The sequence below is a fragment of the Protopterus annectens genome, chromosome 7.part0 (assembly GCF_019279795.1).
Source record: "Protopterus annectens isolate FY-2018-M chromosome 7.part0, PAN1.0, whole genome shotgun sequence".
Classification (NCBI taxonomy): Eukaryota; Metazoa; Chordata; order Ceratodontiformes; family Protopteridae; genus Protopterus; species Protopterus annectens.
In genome coordinates this window covers 1,755,387,676-1,755,410,383 of record NC_056739.1, presented here as the reverse complement: position 1 = coordinate 1,755,410,383, position 22,708 = coordinate 1,755,387,676, and the positions used below count along the sequence as shown (strand labels likewise).

At 37.0% G+C, this 22,708-nt stretch overlaps 1 protein-coding gene across 3 annotated transcripts in view; it reads right to left on the bottom strand.

Annotated features, from left to right (window-relative positions):
* Nucleotides 1-22,708, bottom strand: part of LOC122807225 (alanyl aminopeptidase, membrane) — a 1,192,582-nt gene that overhangs the window by 188,448 nt on the left and 981,426 nt on the right. For all 3 annotated transcript variants that reach the window (XM_044078301.1, XM_044078300.1, XM_044078302.1), the window contains one exon: nt 17,463-17,518. In XM_044078301.1, coding sequence (XP_043934236.1) covers nt 17,463-17,518 — 56 coding nt within the window. The remainder of the gene's footprint in view (nt 1-17,462; nt 17,519-22,708) is intronic.

Sequence of the window (22,708 nt, the reverse complement as noted above, 5' to 3'; positions counted from 1 at the left end):
ACAAAATGTCAGGAATCTCTCTCTTGGTTGAGAAATGTCTTGCACAAGCTGAGATTCCAACAGAACATTTAAAAGTCTTACTTGACTCCTTCATGCATGATTTTGTTCCTGGGATTTCATCTAGCCACTTCAATTCAAAGAGATTTTCTTCCACAGGAAAATTTGATTTTTATTTAGATATATTTGTAAGGTTTTCCACTCAGACCTAGGTCACTGGGAGGGAATACCTCACGATTTGGGGTCTCATGGCATCTATGATTCTTATGATATCCCTAGGAAGACTTGACATGAGAACAATACATTGATGTCTGCAATTTCTTTAGTGCCAACAAAATTACCTTTTATTTTTTCAGATCCCAGTACTAGGGTTTGTCAGAAGAGAAATCACTTGGTGAAGACAACAGATATCCTTAAATAGAGGTCACCCCTTCTCCCTCTATGCTCCAAAGCAGTCGGTTACCACAGATGCTTCAGATTTTGCTTGGGGAACAGTTTCAAGGGAGATAAAAGTATAGGGTGTATGGGACACCAAGGAAAAATACAAGCACATAAATATCAAAGAGATGTCTGTCTCAATCAAGCCATTCGATTCTCTAAACCATCTTTGGTTGCCAGGATGTCTTCAAGTGGTTACAGACAGTGGCGACCAGGTTATATCCCCTTTGCAGACTAGCCATGGTAACTTTGGATATATTTTCATAAATCAGTCTCACTCTATAGGCATCATTCATCTGGGGTCTTTCAAAATTTGAACCATTTGTGGGGAATTCCTCAAATAGACCTCTTTGCCTCCTCACTGAACAATCAACTGGAACAATTCTGTTCCAGGACTCCATGCAAGAAAGTCTGGAAGACAGATACCTTTTCATTTCTTTGGGCAGAAATGTTCAAGTATGCACCCATCTTTTCCACTAATATCTAGGGTACATCTGAAGATTCAGAAGGAATCCCCAAGATCATTGTGGTGACTCCCTTCTGCCCCAGGAAGCTGTGAATCTCCCTTCTTTTAGAAATGGCCAGGGTCAGTTACCACAAGCTTCTTCACAGAATGGATCTACTCACACAACAACAGGGGTGTTTGATACATCCCAGTATCAGTCATCTTCAACTGACTGCTGGATGATAATGTCTTAATTCCTTTTAACCACCTGTTTTCTGAGGATATGCAGCAGCTACTAATGGAGGCAAGAAAGCTGGCTACTAGAAAATCACATATTAGTAAATGGAAAAGGTTTTCTGATTGGTGCCAACGACATAACCAACACCTATTCCAAACTAGTTGTTCTCTGGTTTTACAATACTTGTGCCAATTACTCTTCTATGGCCTTTCTTATTCCTGTATTAAGGTTCATTTATCAGCCATTTCACATGTCTGCCCATAGATCCTCCTCTTTCAAGGCAGTCACATGTCAAAATGTTCTTGAAAGAGGCTTTGCATAAGAGGCTTCCATGTAAACCACTGGACCCTCTTTGAGATCTTAATTTTGTGTTAGAGAATATAATACTTGTTCTATTTGAGCCAGCTAATCTGTCTGACTTCAGATTCTTAATATGGAAAACAGTTTTACTGATTGCTCTGACCTCTGCATGAAGGGTATCCGAGTTGTAAGCTCTTATCATGAGTCAAACCTACCACATTTTCCACTCTGTACAGAGGAGGCCCCAGCTGTGAACTTCTGTGCTCCAGCATGTGCCCCAGTAAAAAATTAAAATATTTAAAGATATTTTTCCCCAGTCATGCTCAAAACACAGATCAATAATTTAGAAAAACTAGGTATTAATGTAATCTTAATAAGATGGATAACTATATGGTTTCCAAATAGAACATGACAAGTATCATACAGCAATTGAACAAATGAAATTTTAGGTTGCGGTCAGTGCGTCCCACAAGGCTCTGTCTTAGGGACATACCTGTTTAGGTTGTATCTTTTAGATATATCTTTTCATCTGAGGTGTTTTCTCTAGTCTCTGCACAGATGCCTTGAAAATGGGTAAAATTATTACATCTGTTACAGACAAGGAATGTCTGCAAAAGAACTTAGCTAAATGGACCACTGTATCATGAGAGAATAAAATGCTGATAAATACATCACAAGCTAAACATATGAGATTTGGGCGGCAGACTGAAGGAGGGTGAATATTTAATACAGCACACAGTAATTGAAAACAGATTCATTTAAGGATCTGTGTTTATGAGTAGATCCAGCTTTGGGTTTTTCTGATCATATCAGCCAATTGGTTAATGATGGTTATAAAATGATAGGCTGTACAAAATGATTCATAATGTCTTGGAAATCAGAAATGATGAAATCCTTGTTTTTAAATTACATCAGACCCAAACTAGAGTATGGAATTAGTAATATTAAAACCTTATAAGAAAACTAGCATGAGTAAAAAGGAAGGAGTACAGCAGAAATATACCAAAGGCATCCATGCATATTAAAATTTAATTTATTATGAACTATTAAAATATGTGAACTTCTACAGTGTTTCATATAGATATTTAAGAGCATACCTTATTCAGGTAAATTAGCTGATGCATGGAATAGACTATCAAATTATATTAAAGCAAGACCTAGTTCATATATTTTTAAGAACAACTTGGACACATTATGGGAATGATGTTTTTTGTATATTGTCAGACTAGAAGAGCATTATTGCAATGCTGAAATATTTTATGTATATATCTATAGTGATTGGGCACTGGTATCATCCCTGAGAACAATGATGTTCTATAGTACTTCTTTAATAAGTTGTCATTACATCAAAAGTAAAATCCTATATATTTCTCTTGAATTTAGAAGTTTTATTATCCATGGATGTGTTAACCCCCCCCCTCCCCAGACTCATGTTCAGTAGCTTGCATTACAATAAGTTAAAGTTGTTTATGTATTTTTACAGCTGGAATGACCACTTTAGTGCTTCTTACATCTGACGACCATGATATATGATTCTGAGAAACTTACTATAATATGCAATACTGTTAAAGAGAAATGGTCTTTTTATTTCTGTTTAGCACCAATAGTCTTATATTGCCATTTGGGTGTTCAAGTGGTGTCATTTGTTTAAATAAAAAATGTGTATTTTGCATTCTTCAGGCTTGTTAAACTCATTATATATTCATATTACTGGTATGTTCGTATGAAATGAGATCCAAAAACAATACCCTTTTCTAGGAAGGCAATATTTTCTATCATGTTTATGTTTTAGCAAAATGTTCACATATAACTCAGTTTACATCAGGGTACTGGCATCCTAGTTAAGGTATTTACCTCACAGATACAAAGTACAGGGTTTACGCCTCACCTTTGAAGGGAAATTGGCTAGGCTTAAAATGGCCTGCAAGGGTAGCTAGCCTAGTATTTACTTATGATGCCAGAGGCATAACCATGTTTGAAATTCTGTTGCCTAGCTTTCATAAAAGCTATCAGGCTGTGCTAAGCAAAATAAAAGTGGATCTTGTACCAAAAAAATCATAAAAATATCTTAAAGTAATTGAAAGATTTTCATTTGAAGTTAGGATGGAACTCAAACAAGAATGGTCTTCTAAACTGACAAAGTGAAATTTTACAAAATAGCTGAAAACAAATGCTGTAGCTTTTAGTATAAACTGTATGGGCAGTGATAAAGTTATAAATGTTGTTTGATGAGATGCAACTCATGGAATTGTACTTGGCAAGCTTAAATCTTTCCCAGTTTACACCTGACCAAGAGTAGGGAAGTTGGTATAGATAACAACTTCATGTTGTACAGTAATAGACTGAGGTAGCTGGCATCTTCTGGATCAGTATATTTACACAGTGCCATACTCAATATTTCTGCTTTATACATATATGAGACAGGGTTTTTGACATTTGGCCTTTTGACATTGGTCTTTCAGCATTCCTTCTTCTGGCATTAGGGCTTTAGTAGCACTCTCACTGAACTACTGTGAATTGATTAAAAAGCCAATTAGCCAGTCTTTCTCCTATGTTCATTCTTTGCTCTGTATATTCACTGTACTTTGTTTTATGCTTAAATTATATTGGTTGTCTGTAACTCCATTTGCCTAGTGCTACAAGTCATTGCTGAAAAAGGGTCAGTCTGGACCAGAATGCCAATAAAGCTAACTAAATGATAAGTAAATACAAGACCAAAGAAATCTAGATCATATCAGAACCATAACAAGAATAAATGCAAGTGTTTCCAGATGGCAGTACAAATGTCAGTATACATCTGCCAGACTGAATGCGATGGCAGTATAACTGCCAGTATACATCTGTCAGACTGAATCCGATGGCAGTATAAATGTCAGTATACATCTGTCAGACTGAATCCGATGGAGGTATAAATGTCAGTATACATCTGTCAGACTGAATCCGATGGAGGTATAAATATCAGTATACATCTGTCAGACTGAATCTGTTGGTGGTATGAATGTCAGTATACATCTGTCAGACTGAATCCGATGGAGGTATAAATGTGAGTATACATCTGTCAGACTGAATCCGATGGCAGTATAAATGTGAGTATACATCTGTCAAACTGAATCCGGTGGAGGTATAAATGTTAGTATACATCTGTCAGATTGAATCCGATGGCGGTATAAATGTCAGTATACATCTGTCAGACTGACTCCAATGGCAGTATAAATGCCAGTATACATCTGTCAGACTGAATCCAATTGCAGTATAAATGTCAGTATATATCTGTCAGATTGAATCCGATGGCGGTATAAATGTCAGTATACATCTGTCAGACTGACTCCAATGGCGGTATAAATGTCAGTATTCATCTGTCAGACTGACTCCAATGGCTGTATAAATGTCAGTATACATTTATTTATCTAATTATTTATTTAACATTTGTTTACTGGAAAATCTGACTTGGAATGAAGCCAATTTACAGCAGAGGCCCAGGGAGAAATGCTCCAGATGCATGTTTTTCTGACGTGGGAGGAAACCAGAGCACCTAGAGGAAACCCACGCAAATGCAGGGAGGACATGCAGACTCCACACAGAAGGTGTCCCAGCCGAGAATCAAACTGGAGAATTTCTTGCTGTGAGGCAACAACCGTACTGCTGCACCACTGTGCCGTCCGATGGCCTCTGTCAGACTGAATCCAATGGTGGTACAAATGTCAGTATACATCTGTCAGACTGAATCGGTTGGCGGTATAAATGTCAGTATACATCTGTCAGACTGAATCTGATGGCGGTATAAATGTCAGTATACATCTGTCAGACTAAATCCGATGGAGGTATAAATGTCAGCATACATCTGCCAGACTGAATCCGATGGCGGTGTAAACGTCAGTATATATCTGTCAGACTGAATCCGATGGAGGTATAAATGTCAGTATACATCTGTCAGACTGAATCTGTTGGCGGTATAAATGTCAGTATACATCTGTCAGACTGAATCCGATGGAGGTTTAAATGTCAGTATACATCTGTCAGATTGAATCTGATGGCAGTATAAATGTCTGTATACTTGTGTCAGACTGGATTTAATGGCAGTACAAATGTCAGTATACATCTGTCAGACCGACTCCAATGGCAGTATAAATGTCAGTATACATCTGTCAGACTGAATCCGATGGAGGTATAAATGTCAGTATACATCTGTCAGATTGAATCTGATGGTTGTATAAATGTTAGTATACATCTGTCAGACTGAATCCGATAGAGGTATAAATGTCAGTAAACATCTGTCAGATTGAATCCGATGGCGGTATAAATGTCAGTATACATCTTTCAAACTGACTCCAATGGCAGTATAAATATCAGTATACATCTGTCAGACTGAATCCAATTGCAGTATAAATGTCAGTATACATCTGTCAGATTGAATCCGATGGTGGTATAAATGTCAGCATACATCTGTCAGACTGAGTCCAATGGCAGTATAAATGTCAGTAAACATTTACTTATTTATTTAACATTTGTTTACTGGAAAAGTCCGACTTGGAATGAAGCCAATTTTCAGCAGAAGCCCAGGGAGAAATGCTCCAGATGTATGTTTTTGTGACGTGGTAGGAAACCCACGCAAATGCAGGGAGGACATGCAGACTCCACACAGAAGGTGTCCCAGCCGAGAATCAAACTGGAGAATTTCTTGCTGTGAGGCGACAACCCTACTACTGCACCACTGTGCCGTCCGATGACCTCTGTCAGGCTGAATCCAATGGCAGTATAAATGTCAGTATACATCTGTCAGACTGAATCCGATGGCAGTTTAAATGTCAGTATACATCTGTCAGACTGAATCCGATGGCGGTACAAACGTCAGTATACATCTGTCAGACTGAATCTGCTGGCGGTATAAATGTCAGTATACATCTGTCAGACTGAATCTGTTGGTGGTATAAATGTCACTATACATCTGTCAGACTGAATCTGATGGCGGTGTAAATGTCAGTATGCATCTGTCAGACTGAATCCAATGGCAGTATAAATGTCAATATACATCTGTCAGACTGAATCTGATGGTGATATAAATTTCAGTATCCAGACTGAATCTGATGGTGGTATAAATGTCAGTATACATCTGTCAGACTGAATCTGTTGGTGGTATAAATGTCAGTATACATCTTTCAGACTGAATCTGTTGGCGGTATAAATGTCAGTATACATCTGTCAGACTGAATCTGATGGTGGTGTAAATGTCAGTATGCATCTGTCAGACTGAATCCAATGGCAGTATAAATGTCAGTATACATCTGTCAGACTGAATCTGATGGTGATATAAATTTCAGTATACATCTGCCAGACTGAATTCGTTGGTGGTATAAATGTCAGTATACATCTGTCAGACTGAATCTGTTGGCGGTATAAATGTCAGTATACATCTGTCAGACTGAATCCGATGGAGGTATAAATGTCAGTATACATCTGTCAGACTGAATCTGTTGGCGGTATAAATGTCAGTATACATCTGTCAGACTGAATCTGATGGTGGTGTAAATGTCAGTATGCATCTGTCAGACTTAATCCAATGGCAGTATAAATGTCAGTATATATCTGTCAGACTGAATCTGATGGTGATATAAATTTCAGTATACATCTGCCAGACTGAATCTGATGGTGGTATAAATGTCAGTATACATCTGTCAGACTGAATCTGTTGGTGGTATAAATGTCAGTATACATCTTTCAGACTGAATCTGTTGGCGGTATAAATGTCAGTATACATCTGTCAGACTGAATCTGATGGTGGTGTAAATGTCAGTATGCATCTGTCAGACTGAATCCAATGGCAGTATAAATGTCAGTATACATCTGTCAGACTGAATCTGATGGTGATATAAATTTCAGTATACATCTGCCAGACTGAATTCGTTGGTGGTATAAATGTCAGTATACATCTGTCAGACTGAATCTGTTGGCGGTATAAATGTCAGTATACATCTGTCAGACTGAATCCGATGGAGGTATAAATGTCAGTATACATCTGTCAGACTGAATCCGATGGAGGTATAAATGTCAGTATACATCTGTTAGACTGAATCTGTTGGCGGTATAAATGTCAGTATACATCTGTCAGACTGAATCTGATGGTGGTGTAAATGTCAGTATGCATCTGTCAGACTGAATCCAATGGCAGTATAAATGTCAGTATACATCTGTCAGACTGAATCTGATGGTGATATAAATTTCAGTATACATCTGCCAGACTGAATCTGATGGTGGTATAAATGTCAGTATACATCTGTCAGACTGAATCTGTTGGTGGTATAAATGTCAGTATACATCTTTCAGACTGAATCCGATGGCGGTATAAATGTCAGTATACATCTGTCAGACTGAATCTGTTGGTGGTATAAATGTCAGTATACATCTATCAGACTGAATCTGTTGGTGGTATAAATGTCAGTATACATCTGTCAGACTGAATCTGTTGGCGGTATAAATGTCAGCATACATCTGTCAGACTGAATCCGATGGAGGTATAAATGTCAATGTACATCTGTCAGACTGAATCCAATGGCAGTATAAATGTCAGTATACATCTGTCAGACTGAATCTGATGGCAGTATAAATGTCTGTATACTTGTGTCAGACTGAATTTAATGGCAGTACAAATGTCAGTATACATCTGTCAGACCGACTCCAATGGCAGTATAAATGTCAGTATACATCTGTCAGACTGACTCCAATGGAGGTATAAATGTCAGTATACATCGGTCAGATTGAATCTGATGGTGGTATAAATGTCAGTATACAAATCCAATGGAGGTATAAATGTCAGTAAACATCTGTCAGATTGAATCTGTTGGCGGTATAAATGTCAGTATACATCTGTCAGACTGAATCTGATGGCAGTATAAATGTCAGTATACATCTGTCAGACTGAATCTGATGGCAGTATAAATGTCAGTATACATCTGTCAGACTGAATCTGATGGCAGTATAAATGTCAGACTACATCTGTCAGACTGAATCTGTTGGCGGTATAAATTTCAGTATACATCTGTCAAACTGGATCTGATGGCAGTATAAATGTCAGTATACATCTGTCAGACTGAATCTGTTGGTGGTATAAATTTCAGTATACATCTGTCAGACTGGATCTGATGGCAGTATAAATGTCAGTATACATCTGTCAGATTGAATCCTCTGCCCATTCTCATTATGCATTGCAGCTCAAACTTGTAGGTACAGTTTTAATGTGGCATCTGTGTCTGCATGAACAGCTACATTTCTATCTTTTCTGAATGTTATAATGTCCCGAAACACCTCTGTTTTTACATTTCTAGGCTTCCAAGTGCATTTTGCTGGAGTAAACAGCAGAGGATTGAGATATACTTGTACAAATCTTATTAAACATCATCTCCTTGAATATCTATGTTGTAGAACAAGGGACCATTTCTGAACAGGATAAGGTAAATTGGATATAAAGTAATAGTTTTACACTGGAGATAAGACATTAATAAACTGCATGGACAGGGAAAGTCCAAGGCTGTAGCTTTTAGGGACTCTGTGTAATTCTGTAGAGGCTACCTTGTGAATTGTTGACTACATAATGTTGTATCATTTAGATAATGTGTTGCCTTGTGATGGGTTGGGATAAGGAAGGATGCCAAATAAATATAGGTGATTTACTGTGCCAGAGGTCCTTCTTAGGGGAACAAGAATTGCACCACTACTAGTTTACCTTTGTCTATTGGTGGATGCAAGGGAACGTTTGATTTATGGATATTAGTAGCCTCATTATGGGCAACAGAATTTTAAAAAGTAAGGATGAATGTCACATGCATGCTTAGATGTAACTGAAGAAGAAGGAATTGTAAGGTTGGAAAGGTTTGCTAAAATGGTCTGTTAAGAAACTGCAGCCCCCCAGCTGTGAGAAGAAAAGAACATTTAATTTTGTAAAATAAAATATTTATATTAAACTGGCTGACTAGTGCTGTAAATGAGTCCGACTGACTTTCAATGTCCTGGAACTCGAATTCTGCATGCTCGTTGCCTGGCGAGTTCTGGGTATTTTTTTTTTTTTTTTTTTTTAGTTTCTCTAAATCTGGACTGTCTCAGACTGCTGGAAAGGCAGTCCAGATTATGGAGAGTACTGCATCAGTGTGATTCCCAGAAGTCTGTGTGGTTAACCACACAGTAAAGTGGAAGGGGGTCGGACTGCCATGTCCGCAGTCACGTATATGATGTGAATGGCAGGATGGCTGCTAATTGGTTCTCGTTCTCTTTCTGAAAAAGAGAGCAAGAAACAATCAGTAGTAGCAGTCAGTGCAAGTACTTTTGGTTACTTGCTAAGGGTGTGCTACCATTGCAAACAGTTTTTCTTGGGCTTGTTAATACCTACGGGCTACAGAGAGGAAAGATTTCTGAATAGGTTCATAGGTTCATAGGATAGTACTAAGCTAACTGCCCTTGCGAACCATTTTAAGCCTAGCCAATTATCCCTTGTGAGACTCAAACCCTGCACCTTGTGTTTGTAAGGCAAACACCTTAACCATTAGGCCACCCTCCTAACCCCTCCTGATCTAGCTACTTCATTTGTTGTTCGTAATGGAAACCGAAAGTCTCAGTCACTACTCATCATTTGATTTTTTTTTTTAAATTTGAGGTAAGTGACCAGTATCTGTTTTAATAAGTTATCTGCTGTCATACACAAAATGGTAACCTTTGAACTTAATGTTTTCTTTCATTCATTTCTGTTAGTAACGTTTGACCTCTATAGGAAGACAGGAAAGAGCAGGCTACTGGCTGAATAATATTTTTGCTGACTAATTCTTTCTTTTTTTAGAAACGATATTTAAAGGCCATGTACAACTTGTATGAAAAAGAAGGAAAAGTTCTGGAACACTAAGCTCATTGAAGGCATTTTAGGTATTACACAAGCATTCAGTGATTCCCTTTCTATTAAACAGGAATAGCTAGAGTCTGCAATAAACACAGAGGGTTATATTTGTTTTACTCTCTAGACTTGGTCTAATGCTGTCTCACTTGCCCACTACACAGTTCTAAGCAATTAATTAACCCAGATGGTGCATCTAGCTGGACCATCCTTAAGAAAGAAGAAATGTCTGGATAGTGTGGTTCCCAGTTAACAAGTTATATTGCATTGCATTATAAAGGCACCTGAAAGAACCAAAAGAACCTGTCAGTCTGTCTAGACTGCTAAAGTGGTGTGTAAATATCCTAAGGTATTTGGATAGACCTCCAGGAGTAGCAGATTTTTGAAAATCTGAACTATTTCAGTCTAAACTCTCTAGAAATTTCCTCTACATTTCTTCCATATTTAGCATGAAAAATTACTTTCTTATAGCTAGGGTAAATTGTGTGCATTTGATCTATGAGGCATTTCCCATGTCTCAACACTCAACTTTCCTGAGAGTAAGTCCATCACATTTCCCATATAATATCATTTATAACAGTATTATATCCTCCCTGCCTCTCATCTTTTTCATTGCAAAGATAACAATCTTCTTATGAAATCCCTTCAATGCTATGTCTGTCATGGTTATCCTTCTCTGTACCATCTCCAACTGTATAATCTCCTTCTCCATATAACATCTCTAGGTACCCATATACCTTTACCAATGTCTGATAAAGGTAGAGTTTCATCTTCTATTCTCATGCTTCCAACTCAGCTGATATATTCATATATATATATATATATATATATATATATATATATATATATATATATATATATATATTTATAGGTATGCAAGGATTTGGTCGGCCGGTAGATGACCGACCGGAAAATGTTCGAGCGCATGTCTGCGAGTTCACATAAATGCAAAAACAAAGTAAGTGAAATTCAAAATGACCCCCCCCCCCTTTGTGACCCATGGTAGCGCTTGTTTAGGTGGTAGAGTGGTCGGAATTGTCGAATTCGGAATTTTTTTATGACATTCTGGCTGTTTGACACCTGGAGATTCGACATTTAAGTTTAGAAAAAACGATGTTTGGCATTTGGTTGCACAACCAAATGCATGTATTCTCTCTCTCTCTGTATATATATATATATATATATATATATATATATATATACACACACACCGTCGTGTACTATGCCTTTTTTCAGTTGCCCTGTAATTGTACAACTGTACACCTGACTATTCTTGTTTTCTTGATCCGGGTTTTGTTGCCCCTGGTTCTCCTAAGTATGTAATCTGCCCTTGATTTGTCCCTCTTCTAGTGCATCATCAAGCAAATTGTGGGGCTGAAGTGAAATTACCAGCGTGTAATATTATTTTGATGGCAGAAAAAGTCATGTTGTCTGTCTAGTCAGTGATGTTTGTTTAGTTATCCTGTGCCACTTCTCTTAACTCATCAGTCATACTAGACGTTGTGAAGGTACCACATTTCTCTGCCTGTCTTTTTTCCTATTGGGCCTTCTTTGTGACATCTTAACTAGCTTGAATTCATTATCCTAATATAGATACTAGAAAGGGACAGTGTACTCTAGTGAGACCTATGCAGGGATCTACAGAAATACCTCTTTATTCTCAGACTCTGTTCTTATAAGGATCCAGCCAAGCATATTGTTTGCCCCATTGCAACAGCTTTGCCTCTATGTAACTGAAGGTTAAGTTCTGCCGTTTCTTTTACAATGCCAGAAATTTTTTTTTCCTGATCTATGCTTTTTAAATTCAGTTTTCTATTTTGGCTGGTATTCTTCAGAAAGTACATGGTAACACAAAGCCTTTTATTCTAGCAATTTTCTGTTTATAAGATCAATATTTGAAATATGTCCCTATTTTTGGGACTGTATTCCCCCATTATTGGTTTTGCCTGTTTTTTTTGTGCTAACAGGTTGAGAGCTATGGTGAGAACTGAATTCACTGAATATGTTTGGGGGCTGTATTCACCCATTATTGGCTTTGTCTAGGTGTGTTGTGCTAAAAAGTTGAGAGCTATGGTGAGAACTGAATTCACTAAATGATAGCCATTTAAGCTTCAGCCTAGCTGTTTTTCAAGAAACAGCTAATTTTACATAGTGGTATGTTGCTCTGGTTGCAGTACACAGGGTCCTGGGGCCGAGACTTGGCAGTAAAATGCATGGTAGTAACACAGCATTTTATTCTAGCAACTTTCCAAGATTAAGCAAGCAATGTCTAAAATGTGTCCCTAGTTTTTGGGCTTTTGTCCCCAGCAATAAATTTTGTTTTTTTCCAGATTTCTTGTGCTTCAAAGTTGAGAGATACAGTTGAGTGTCGAGTGCATTTTACAAGGAGCTGAGTGCTTGAAGAGAAGTTTAGTGCTGCTTATAGTGTGTCTGCTTGTGTTGTTAACAGTACAACAGGTAGTGTGCTTGCTTTTGATGCAGAAGACTGTGGGTTCTACTCCCACAGTGTATAGATGCATTACTATGTTGTACTTTTAAATTGGATGGATGCTGCAGCCTTGAGAATGTCCTCTTTGGCGGAGATACCTAGTAATGATGAACCTGTTATCAATTTGCCATCCATTCCCTATTGCAATAATTACTAGCTTATCATTTTTAATGTAACATAGGCAATTTATTCCTCAAGAGCAACAGGCACTTTATTTGTACATGAAACATAATGTTGTGTGCTAGCAGCAACCTCTTCATTAGGTACATATCTCTTTAATGTGGAATTATTTAGATAACTTTTTACTTCTGCAGAGACTGTGCATATTTACTGATACTGGTGAATTGTAGAAGGTTGAGTAGACTTTTATGATGGAAATGTTCTGAATTGGGCAGTTTTGTCATTATTGGTGCATGCATTTTATTTCATTGTTTACTGGAAAAATGTTCAAAACAATAAATTAAAAACACCGTCTAACAACTGTACTGTATTATACAAGGAATATAATTTAATACAATCGGGAAGGTGTATCAAAGAACACATGAATGTTTCCTGTGCAAGGAGCCCATGATTTGAAAACAGACCAAAGTTAGTCTTTAGCTGCCACTGGCCAGATGTATTTTCTTTGAATGTGGGTTTCAATGCTGTTTCAATGGATGTGAGTTTCAAGGGCAGAGAAGTTTTAATGCTAAGTCTATTTTCATTGTGAGACTGCATTGCTTTGTTTAGTAGATATCCATTAGTGTTTGTGCTGTAAAATAAAATTTTTAAATGAAATCCAAATCATCGTAGAAGTAAAGCAGTATGTACATTACAGTGTGTATGGTAAATGGGGCACAATAGCTAAGTAATAGGACATTGGAATAGCTGCAGGGGGAGGCCCCATTCGGCCATGATTTTGTGATGGGGGCGGCAAACTCAGACAGCCCTGGCTGAACTATACCTCTTAACTTTTCAGATTTTTGCAGAATTAATAGATTTTTGCTTCTTATTTTTGGTTTGTTCCTCATAAAATTTGTGGTTTTCTGGCAAATCATTTAGGAATGAAGTCACTAAATAATGACAGACATTGAGTTTCAGACTTCATACTCTTCAGAAAAATTCATGCTACAGCAAGACCTGTTATTCTGTCAGCTGTTTAAGTTTATACAAGAGCAATTTTTAGTACTGTTTGTATGTTCCCCCAATATAATTGGCCTTGTCCAGATTTCCTGCATTAAGAGGTTGAAAGGTATGCGCAGATAAATCACTTTATACAATTAGGTATATCCAAACTTCTCATCTGTCCCCAGTTTTGGCTCAAAATGTTGATCTCTAATCACTCCACAAAATGGTAAATCTGGAAGAAAATGTGGAGAGTTTACAATTAATAAATAATTGTAATGATCAGAATTATAGATTACTTTTAATTTCAGAAATGCATGTAGATTCTCTTATTTTGTCAGCTGCTCAAGTTAACAATACCACTGATATTTAAAAAAGTGTCCCTTCTTTGACAGGTTCCCAGCTGTATTGTGTGGCTATTTGATATTTTTACATCACACTTTTGGTCCATTTTTTATAAAATTGTAGTTTTCTGGTAAATTAGTGGAAAATCATTAAAGATTGAAGTTAGAATATAATGACAGACATTTGAGTTTCAGATTGTATACCCTTCAGAAAATTCATAGTAATGCAAGACCTACTATTGTATTATCTTTCTAAGTTTATTAGAGCAATGTTTAAAATTGTCCTTATTTTTGGGCTTTTGTCCCACTTCTGTTTATGACTTTGTCCAGAGTTTTTGTTCTGAGGCTGAGAGGTATGACAAATGTATCAGGGTCATCACAATCAGCCAGAGACATTTCAAATTGTGACATACTTGTTGCACCCCACTCCCCCACTTAGTGACTCTGGATGTGTCCAAGCAAGGCAAGGAGCAGTTATGCAGTGTAAGTGTGCAGAGTACCCCCCCCCCCATCCAAGGTAGATACAAGTACTACAGTAGCCTTTCATCTGCCCTTGATTTTGCAGAATGTTCTGGTTTTCTGTCAAGAGGATTTATGCTTCTTATTCAGAAAATGCATGTTGTTGCAGTGCCTACTACTCTGTGTTTAAGTAGCAATGCTTTAATGACCATCAGGTAAGCTTGTTTAAGACTGTAAGATGCAAGTAAGCTTTAATAAGCATACTGTTAAAGAATTACCAACATTGAAAGCCTTTTTATTGTTGCCATGCAGAGAATATTTACATAACTATATAGCGTATAAGCCTTACGTATTGAAATGCATATGACAGTATTTGTAATAAAGGACAGGATTACATTATTTTCAGAAGCTCATTACATTTGTTGGATACTTGCGGTCATCTTTAAAGGCTTTACCCATAAATTAAACAGGTTGCCAGTCTATCATGTGTGGTCCATAACATGTGCAGTAATCCTTTAAGCAATTTACCTTGAGCTTGTTTCTTGTTTGTTGTTCATTTTTTACTTTGATCATGTTTTCCCCATGAAACAAGTAGATAGTTGTTGTCAGGCTCAGGCAGCAGGTTTTTTTTGGATTAGAAACATTTTTACAGGTGGGGGTATCACAGAGATTGCTACTTTCAGCATGTTATTTAGTACTTTTATAAAGCTGAATATAAATTATAATTAGAACTGCAATGCAAGGAGAAGTGGTTTGAGTGCTGCCTTTTTTAATACTTGATTTTGACTGGCATTCCAGTAATATATTTAAAAAGTAATTTATTTTTTCATGCCTCACAACCTTTTTGCTTCCATCTAGATATTAAGTAAGCTGTCATGTAGCCAATGCATTGAAATATTTTTTCTTCTACACTTCATTTTGTCTTGACTGGACTCTCATAATGATGGTTTGGCACCCAGGGCAGCATATTTAATTAAAGTCCCAGTTTTTGTGGTTTTGAGCATAGCTCCACCCCCTTCTAGTTTCCCCCACCCCTTCCCAGTGGCCCCACCCATTCAGTTGTCTCCTGCAGCCCCCTTTTGATTTGAAGTCACCAGCCACCACTATAATTTATACCTGGAACTGTTGGATAAGCATATTAAGTAGTAGCTGAGGATCATGACATGTTAATCCAAAAAGTAGATTTTTTATTTCATTTGATTACATGACTTCATGTATGCATTTTCACACATTTTATTTTATTTTTGTTTTGGTATTCATATGCCCCAGCAGTAATCTATTGGGTCCGTATTGTGCTCCAGCAAGAAAAAGAACTGAAAGCTGCCACACATTCTGTTCTTTTAAATATTTTGGGATCTACAGAATAAAAACAGCAAATGCAGAAACACAGCTATATGAACAAAAAGATTTTTAATAGAAAATAGAAAAATAGCCAATGAAATAGGAGCACAACTGAGTTTTGAAATCTAGGGACCTGATTTGTTAGATCAGTTGTGCTCCTATTTCATTGGCTATTTTATTTAATACATGCTTTTGCCTGGTTATGTTTTAAAAGTGTTGTTTAAATGCTTTTTGTGTTAACATTTTTTATGTGGCCTGATGAAGCACTGGCTACAGTGAGAAAGCATTTACCTGTTGCATTTGCTTATTTATTATTTTCTGTTAAGTCTATTTGTTCATATAGTCTTGTTTCTACATTTGGCAAAACTGAAGCTATCTCTACAGAGGATGCTTCCCCGGCTTTTGAAGTGCACTGATTTGGGATGGTAAAAGCAACCCTGTTGATCTAGGACTAGAACAAGAATCAGCAGCACTGATTTATCATCCTGCTCTCTATCTGCTGTTTTGGATAAAGGCTAAATAAAATGGATAATTTTTGTCCAGAGCACCCACATGCATAACATATGTGTACTAATCAGTTAGTAGGTGATGCAGGGCTATGCACTGATCAGTCAGCAAACTAGTATGACTATGAGCAGATACTTTACAGCTTTTCTATGTGCACTTCTCAGTCTGCTGTTACATCACAGCCCATCTCTGTAAAGTACCCTGGAAACTTCCTGTTTCAGTAGAGAATACATACTGAGGAAGCCACTACTTTAAAGGTATTTTTAAATACAAAATACAGTGAATTTAAATGAAAGGTAATGCGATCACAGTGACTATCAGAGTGCATATACATTCCACTTCTAAACTCAGTTAAGCACATACCTCTCAACTGTCCAGATTTTTGTAGAATCTCCAGATTATTGCCTCATATTTTTGGTCTGTTCCTCATAAAATTTGTATTTTCTGGCAAATCACTGATATGATCTGAGGATATAAGTCACTAAATAATGACATACATTTGAGTTTCAGATTTTATAACCTTCAGAAAATTCATGCTATCACAAATCCTGTTATTCTAGCCATTTACTAAGTTAAGAAAAGCAGTATTTAAATGCTGTCCCTATTTGTGGGCTTTTGTTCCCCCATTATGTCAGGCTTTGTCCAGATTTCTTGGGCTAATATGTTGAGAGGTATGGTTAAGCATTTTTGTTTGGAAAAGCACTTGAAATAACTACATTGGCTACCAGTATGCAGGACTTTGTATGTGTTTTGCTGAAATGTCATTGTGCAATAAAAAGGCACTCCTTGCAGCCAGTGAATACAGCTAACACAATCTGTATGGCAAATGCATACAGAATTCTACCACTTCTAATTCATTTAGCTATGCATGTGTATCAGGTAGCTTACTGAAAATATTAAATGTAACAAAAGTAGAAAGAAATATGTACCTGGCCAAATTAAAAGCATCAGCAATTATCTGAGCTCGATTGATTACTGGAATAACCTAAAATACAAAGACAAAGGCAAAAAAATCTGTTAAAAGATGTGAGACTGACTTTTCCTTCTTCTTTTCTTAGCTTACACTATTAATATTTTCCTTCTGAGCAGACCAAACTGCAGTGAGTATGCTTACTTCAGTGATAGCCCATAAAGCTGAAGTTAAAGGAGCATATACTCATTAACTATATGCATACATTAACATAATGCATGCACACACTCACAAACTATGTGCGTACACTGTACACTGCATGCATACACTTACTAATTATAACTGCACACCTGCAAAATGCATGCACACACTCATTAACTGTATGCATACCTGCATATAATGCATGCAGACACTCACAAACTAAATACATCCACATACATACTGCATGCATACACTAATTATAGCTGTACACCTGCATAATGCATGCACCCACTCACAAACTAAATCCATGCACATACATACTGCATGCATACACTAATTATAACTGTACATCTGCATACTGCATGCACACACTCACAAACTATGTGTACACTACATACTGCATGCATACACTCACTAATTATAACTGCACACCTGCATATTGCATGCATACACTCACAAACTAAATGCATGCACATACCTACTCTACTGCATGCATACACTAATTATAACTGTACATCTGCATACTGCATGCATACTTTAACTATATGTGTACACTCACATACTGTGTGCATACATGCACTAATTAAAGTTGCACACCTACATACTACATGCACACACTGACTATAAATGTTCACTCACATACTACATACATACACTCACTAACTATACATGTGAACTCATGTACTGCATACATACATACACTCACAGACTGTACGTCTACTCTCACATACTGCATGCACACACTCACTAACTATATGTGTACACTTGCATACTAATTATAACTGTGCACCTGCATATTTCAGACTCTCACTAATTATATATGCACACTCTCATACTGCATACATACACTCACTAATTATAACTGTACACCTGCATATGCATGCACACTAACTATATGTGTACACTCACATTTTTCATGCACACATCCACTTTTTATACATGTAAACTCATGTACTGCATGGATCCACTCACTAACTCTATGTATAAACTCGCATACTACATGCATATACTCAGTAACTATACACGCCCACTCTTACACTACATGCATACACTCAATAACTATACACGTACACTATTACACTGCATGCATACACTCACTAACTATATGGGCACACTCACATATTTTATGCACCCACTCACTAATTATATGTGTATACCTGCATACTACATACATACACTCACTAACTATACACGTACACTCTTATACTGCATGCATACACTCACTAACTATATGTGCACACTCATATATTGCATGCATACACACACAAACTATATGCATGCGTTCATATACAGCATGTATACACTCACTATACATGTAGACTCACACACTGCCTGCAAACACTCACTATCTATATATTGCATCCATACATACACTAACTCTACACATCCATTCATATACTGTATGTATACGCTCATTAACTATACATGTAGGCTTACACACTGCATGTATACATTCACTAACTATATATGCACACTCACATACTGCATACACCCACACACTAACTCTATGTGTAGACTCGCATACTATATGCATACATTCACTAACTATACATGTACACTCTTACACTGCATGCATACACTCACTAACTATATGTGCACACACATGTATTGCATGCAAACACACTCTAACTATATGCATTCGTTCATAAGTATATGCTCACTTTACATGCAGACTCACACACTGCATGCCTACACTCACTAACTATATAAGCATACTCACATACTGCATGAATACACTCACTAACTATATGTGTAAACTCATTTACTGCATATGAACAATGCACAATATATAAAAAGGTGTGAAAAACCTAGGTAAAGTGTTACCAAAACTGTAAGTAGTCTATTACTCAAAAACCTCTCACACATGCACGCAATATTTGTCAGTGTGACATAAACATTTTACAAATCCATATAATGTTTCTTCATGTATCAGTGAGTTAAAACAAATATTGTACTGTTTAAGTTCTAGTATCAAAACATTAAATGCATACAATATAGGAAATGTAGCCTATTATAACAAACAGATAAATGAAAAGAGGCAACTATATCTTAATTAAAATATTCTTAAGCATCAAATAAGTAATCTCAGACACTAGTAGGAAAGAAAAAGAAATTCTGGTATAGACTGGAGTATTACTTTGTAGCCTGCTTGTACTCTCAGGTTTCACAGAGCAAATAAAAGTTTTTGCAAAAGAACCTTGAAGAAAGAACTAATAGCATAACATGAAAAATGCTAACCAGCCATAACAGCAGACAGAAAAGACTGTTTTCTGACAAAAAAGAAAAGCTGACTGTTGACATCATTTATATGTCTTGCAAATCAATGTGAGCAGCATTAGTTAGTTGCATTTAAGCAGGCAGTGTTAACTAGGCCTGGACTGTACGTTACCAAGCTTGCCACTCAGGCCTCATCTGCTCACCAGAATAGATGCTTTGGCCCATTGTCAACTTCAGGATGTCATAGTTTGTTTATTGAATGATAGATTGGTTGACTGACGTGTGTGTGTGTGTGTGTGTGTGTGTGTGTGTGTGTGTGTGTGTGTGTGTGTGTGTGTGTGTGTGTGTGTGTGTGTATGAGTTACAAGGAGTTCCAGCTAGGCATAGCCCATTGTCACTTTGGGCATAGGGTTTAATATATTATGTGATTGAAAATAAAGTATAAAAGTCATGAAAACAGGTCACTGATATGAATGTTTATGTTACTGTTGTTGAGAACAGGGTTAGTTCTATCACATTAACATATCCTCATACTGAGTTAAGAGGTGTTAGCAATTGACAGACATAGAGTGAGGTTAGAGATTGTGATGCCCTTAGGTGATGTGGCCTGATGTGTGGCAAGTACAGTTTGATTTCATGTGGATGAATATTTTAAGTTCATCTCTGATGGTAGGAAAGGGGCATTGCTGCTCCTTTAGGTGGGAGGGAATACCTATAGTTTAGGATCAAGGATGGAGAAACAGTGGTTAGTAATGAAGCCTACTCTGTAGCAGCTGGAATAGTTGAAGGAATAACATGCCCTGGAGCCACTAGGTTTAAATGAGCAGCTACAAATATATCTTATTGATAATTCACAATCTGTTTGTGCATGAATTTTGTGATACATGTTATTCATGAAAATATTTATTTGATATTTCTAAATGATCATGCTATGAATTGACAAATACTTGTTGATGGAGTTTTATTACATTTACTTATCACGTAACTGTTTTTCATGTGATTTTGGTATAACAGCAGGATGTCTGCAATCCTGTTTTCTTTATACACTGAAGAAGCCATATGATAAGCAGTGAAACTGGTCTGTGGCCTTAATATAGTATTTCTGAGCAACACTTAGTTCTTTCATTGAGAATCAGGCACTAGAACAAGTTCTGAGGTGCTGAGGATTGGTGTTGTCTTGTTTTTCTGCCTACCGGCACCCTTCTTCTTTGCTGTGATCCACTGGGTATGTGGATTAAAATATTATACTATATATATATATATATATATTTATATGTGTGTGTGTGTGTCTCTGTCTGTGTATGTGTGTGTGTGTGTGTGTGTGTGTGTGTGTGTGTGTGTGTGTGTGTGTGTGTGTGTGTGCGTGTGTGCGTGTGTGTGTGTGTGTGTGTGTGTGTGTGTGTGTGTGTGTGTGTGTGTGTGTGTGTGTGTGTGTGTGTGTGTGTGTGTGTGTGCGTGTGTGTGTGTGTGTGTGTGTGTGTGTGTGCGTGTGTGTGTGTGTGTGTGTGCGTGTGTGTGTGTGTGTGTGTGTGTGTGTGTGTATTAATTTAGTGGAGATAGTCAAGTCAGCATTACGTCGATGTGCTTAATGTCAAATCCACAACATCAAATTTCAGCAAGTTCTGCTCATGTTCTGAGCTAACTCCTTGGAACATTTATGCAGTAAACAACGTTTTTGCAGGGCACCCACCTCTCTACCTGCTAATTATATATACTAACTCTGAGATCACATAATTCCCTGGGAAGTGGCATATTCCCCTTCCACAGATATTTTACTTTATGGCACAGCTGTTGACCATTATAGACAGTGTCTACCAAAACAGGTTGACAATATACAGGTTGATCTATATTAAGACTTACGAAATTACTAATATACTAATTTATTATAATATGGCTCCAGGAGGTTTGTGGTGTTGTATTAATATATAGCATGTATGCATATATAGATATTTATCAGTCTGAATGTGTATATGTATATGTATATAAAATGGTATGCACTCATGCGAATAGGGGGTTTTGTATAAATGCACATTAGTATATATTCTTCTGTAGCTATATATTAGTATTTAGGTCTGCATTAGTTTAAGGCTTTGAATAAGAGAGTCTGTTCCTGTAATTGCGTTTAAAAGGAATAATGTTTTCACAAACACTGCCGCTTTAAGTATTAGATGCATATAGTAGAGGATTCAAGCTTATGTTACACACACTGATGATGCCGAGTGGAGAAACCGATCTGTTTGTTGTGGAGATTGTGATCCGCCATTAAAGCTTTTCACACATCCCTGTTTGGTGTTCTCTTTATGTGCTGGAGTATTTAAGTTGTTGTTGGTATTCGCCTGGGCACTGTTCCCTTCGTGCACCATTTTTTCTGTATGTGTGTATATGTGTATATAGATATAGATATAGATATATATACATATATATATCTATATATATATATATATATATATATATATATATATATATATATATATATATATATATATATATATATATAGATATATATATATATATATATATATATATATATATGGGTCCATGTTAGATGGACGAAAGCCCAGTTAACCGATGACCACATCAACGAGACGACTTCGCCGACAGAACGAATCCCTGACAGCGGTGAGTAGTGCAGACTGGGAGTTAGTCCCATTCCCTCACTGTAGTGGGATCTCAGAGTTGGTATATTTAAGTAGGGGGGGGTGGGGCTATACATGTTTTAATGTGGTTTTCAAGTGAATTACGGAAACGGGAATGTAGTCAGTTCTGTAATACATCGACTTACCATTGTCAGGGATTTGTCCTGTCGGCAAAGTTTTCTCATTGATGTGGTCATCAGTTAACTGGGCT